The sequence below is a fragment of the Pteropus vampyrus genome, unplaced genomic scaffold, assembly GCF_000151845.1.
Source record: "Pteropus vampyrus isolate Shadow unplaced genomic scaffold, Pvam_2.0 Scaffold355, whole genome shotgun sequence".
Taxonomy (NCBI): domain Eukaryota; kingdom Metazoa; phylum Chordata; class Mammalia; order Chiroptera; family Pteropodidae; genus Pteropus; species Pteropus vampyrus.
Window position 1 is genome coordinate 371,732 of NW_011889136.1, and position 1,821 is coordinate 373,552.

Sequence of the window (1,821 nt, forward strand, 5' to 3'; positions counted from 1 at the left end):
CTGGCACCTGCTAAGCGACCCCAAGGCAGCAGGTGGGGGCTGGGCACGACCCCCCCCACCACCCCGTGGACGCATCCGTGGCATCTGGGCAGGCCACTAACTGAGTGGACGAGAGTTTCAACTAAGCGTTAAGACGGACAGACACGTCTCGTAGAGGATTCACATGACGGGGGACTAAAAATTAACATGCAGCTCCGAGAGGGTGGCCTCTGCGGGCGGCAGGGGAAGCGTAGGCCGGGCGCCTTTTAACGTTACCTGCGAGTTTGAGTTCCTCCTATTCGTTTATAAGGAGAAAGCTTACATCCAAGAAAACATGAACTTGAACTGGAGGAGCACCCTCAGGAAGGCATATTCTTTCTCCCACCCATACGGAACCACTATGACGGTTTTGTAATCATTACTGACCCTTTCGCTGAAAACACGTGACTGGCAGCTCCTCCCGGGCGGAGCGGGCTGGATGCCGTGGGCCCGAGGGCCTGGGGAGGCAGGCGTGCTGGCCCAGAGCTGTAGGACCCGCCCCTTCGAGTCCAGCGTTCTCTGTCTAGTTGGGCCGGTCCCCAGGGGCCTGCCACCGTGCCCTTGCTGGGTGCCGTCCACGCGCTCGGACCCTGTTTCGATGCCACCTTGCCCTCCAGTCACGGGAAAGGGGGCAGCCGTCGGGTGGCGCGCATGGGTTGCTAAACTATTAAATCCCTCTGCGTTGGCCGAGGAACAGCCAGCACCCATCCCAGCCCTGGGGCCCTTGGGACTCCCGCAGCGTCCCCCTAACTAAGGGAGAGGCCCCCAGCCCACGGCACTCGCCCGTGTGTGCCTGTGCATGCCGGCTGATAAACACTTTCCATTTTCCTGAGGAAGTGGTGATTTTTAATCAGGGGTGATTTTTCGAAGGGTAGTACCTTAAATAGGATGAAATCCGGTTTAACTTGCCCCTGACCTCTCACATCTAAGGTGCACACCGGCGTCTCGGAGCCCGCCTGTGTCCCCTCCACCGGGAACCCACGGGGACATCTCCGCTCCAGACCACCCTCCTGGAGGACAGGCTGACTGACAGGCACATGTCCAGAGACTTAGGGGGGAAAACTCGAGAGGCAGTGGCTTTCATTGCAGCCGGAAGACACAGTTCAGGGGGCACTTCCTGAGAGCCTGGGCCACGCTGAACCCACGAGAACAGAGGATCCCAGGCCGTTCCCTTTCTGGGCTTCTTCCTCCCCGGAGAAGCCCGCTGCTTAGAGGTGCCTGACAGGGCAGGGAGCCAGATGCCCCAGAACGTTCCGCCAGAGCCGTCTGTCTGAGCTTCGGAGGCGGCGGCTTCCAGCTCAGCACCCGGCCCTGCTCACTGCGCCCCCGCATCTGTTTGCAGATCCTCATGTCGGAACCAGGCAAGCTCAGCCAGAAAATAAAGGTGTGGCTTCAGGAGTACTGGAACATCACCGACCTGGTGGCCATCAGCGTGTTCCTGGTGGGGGCCGCCCTCCGCCTGCAGCGACAGCCGTACATGGGCTACGGCCGCGTCATCTACTGCGTGGACATCATCTTCTGGTACATCCGCGTCCTGGACATCTTTGGTGTCAACAAGTACCTGGGGCCCTACGTGATGATGATCGGAAAGATGGTTAGTGCTGAGGCCGCCGGGAGCCGTGGCGAGGGCGGGGACCGGCGGGGGGGTCTTACGGGAAGGGCTTTTGCTTTAAGATAGACAGTCCTCCTGCGGGTTAGTGACCTCATGGAATCCAGTGGACACACATGAGTCGAGGGACTACTGTGGATGCGCGCACACACGTGGCAGGGACCTGATGGATAAGCTTTCAACACGGAGCAGAG

The 1,821-nt window shown here is 60.0% G+C and overlaps 1 protein-coding gene across 1 annotated transcript in view; it reads left to right on the top strand.

Moving 5' to 3' along the window:
* The window catches only part of LOC105304826 (transient receptor potential cation channel subfamily M member 1-like), a 56,355-nt gene that overhangs the window by 28,922 nt on the left and 25,612 nt on the right, over positions 1–1,821 (top strand). The window contains exon 14 of the mRNA XM_023522694.1: positions 1,361–1,612. Within this exon, the coding sequence (XP_023378462.1) occupies positions 1,361–1,612 (252 nt within the window). The remainder of the gene's footprint in view (positions 1–1,360; positions 1,613–1,821) is intronic.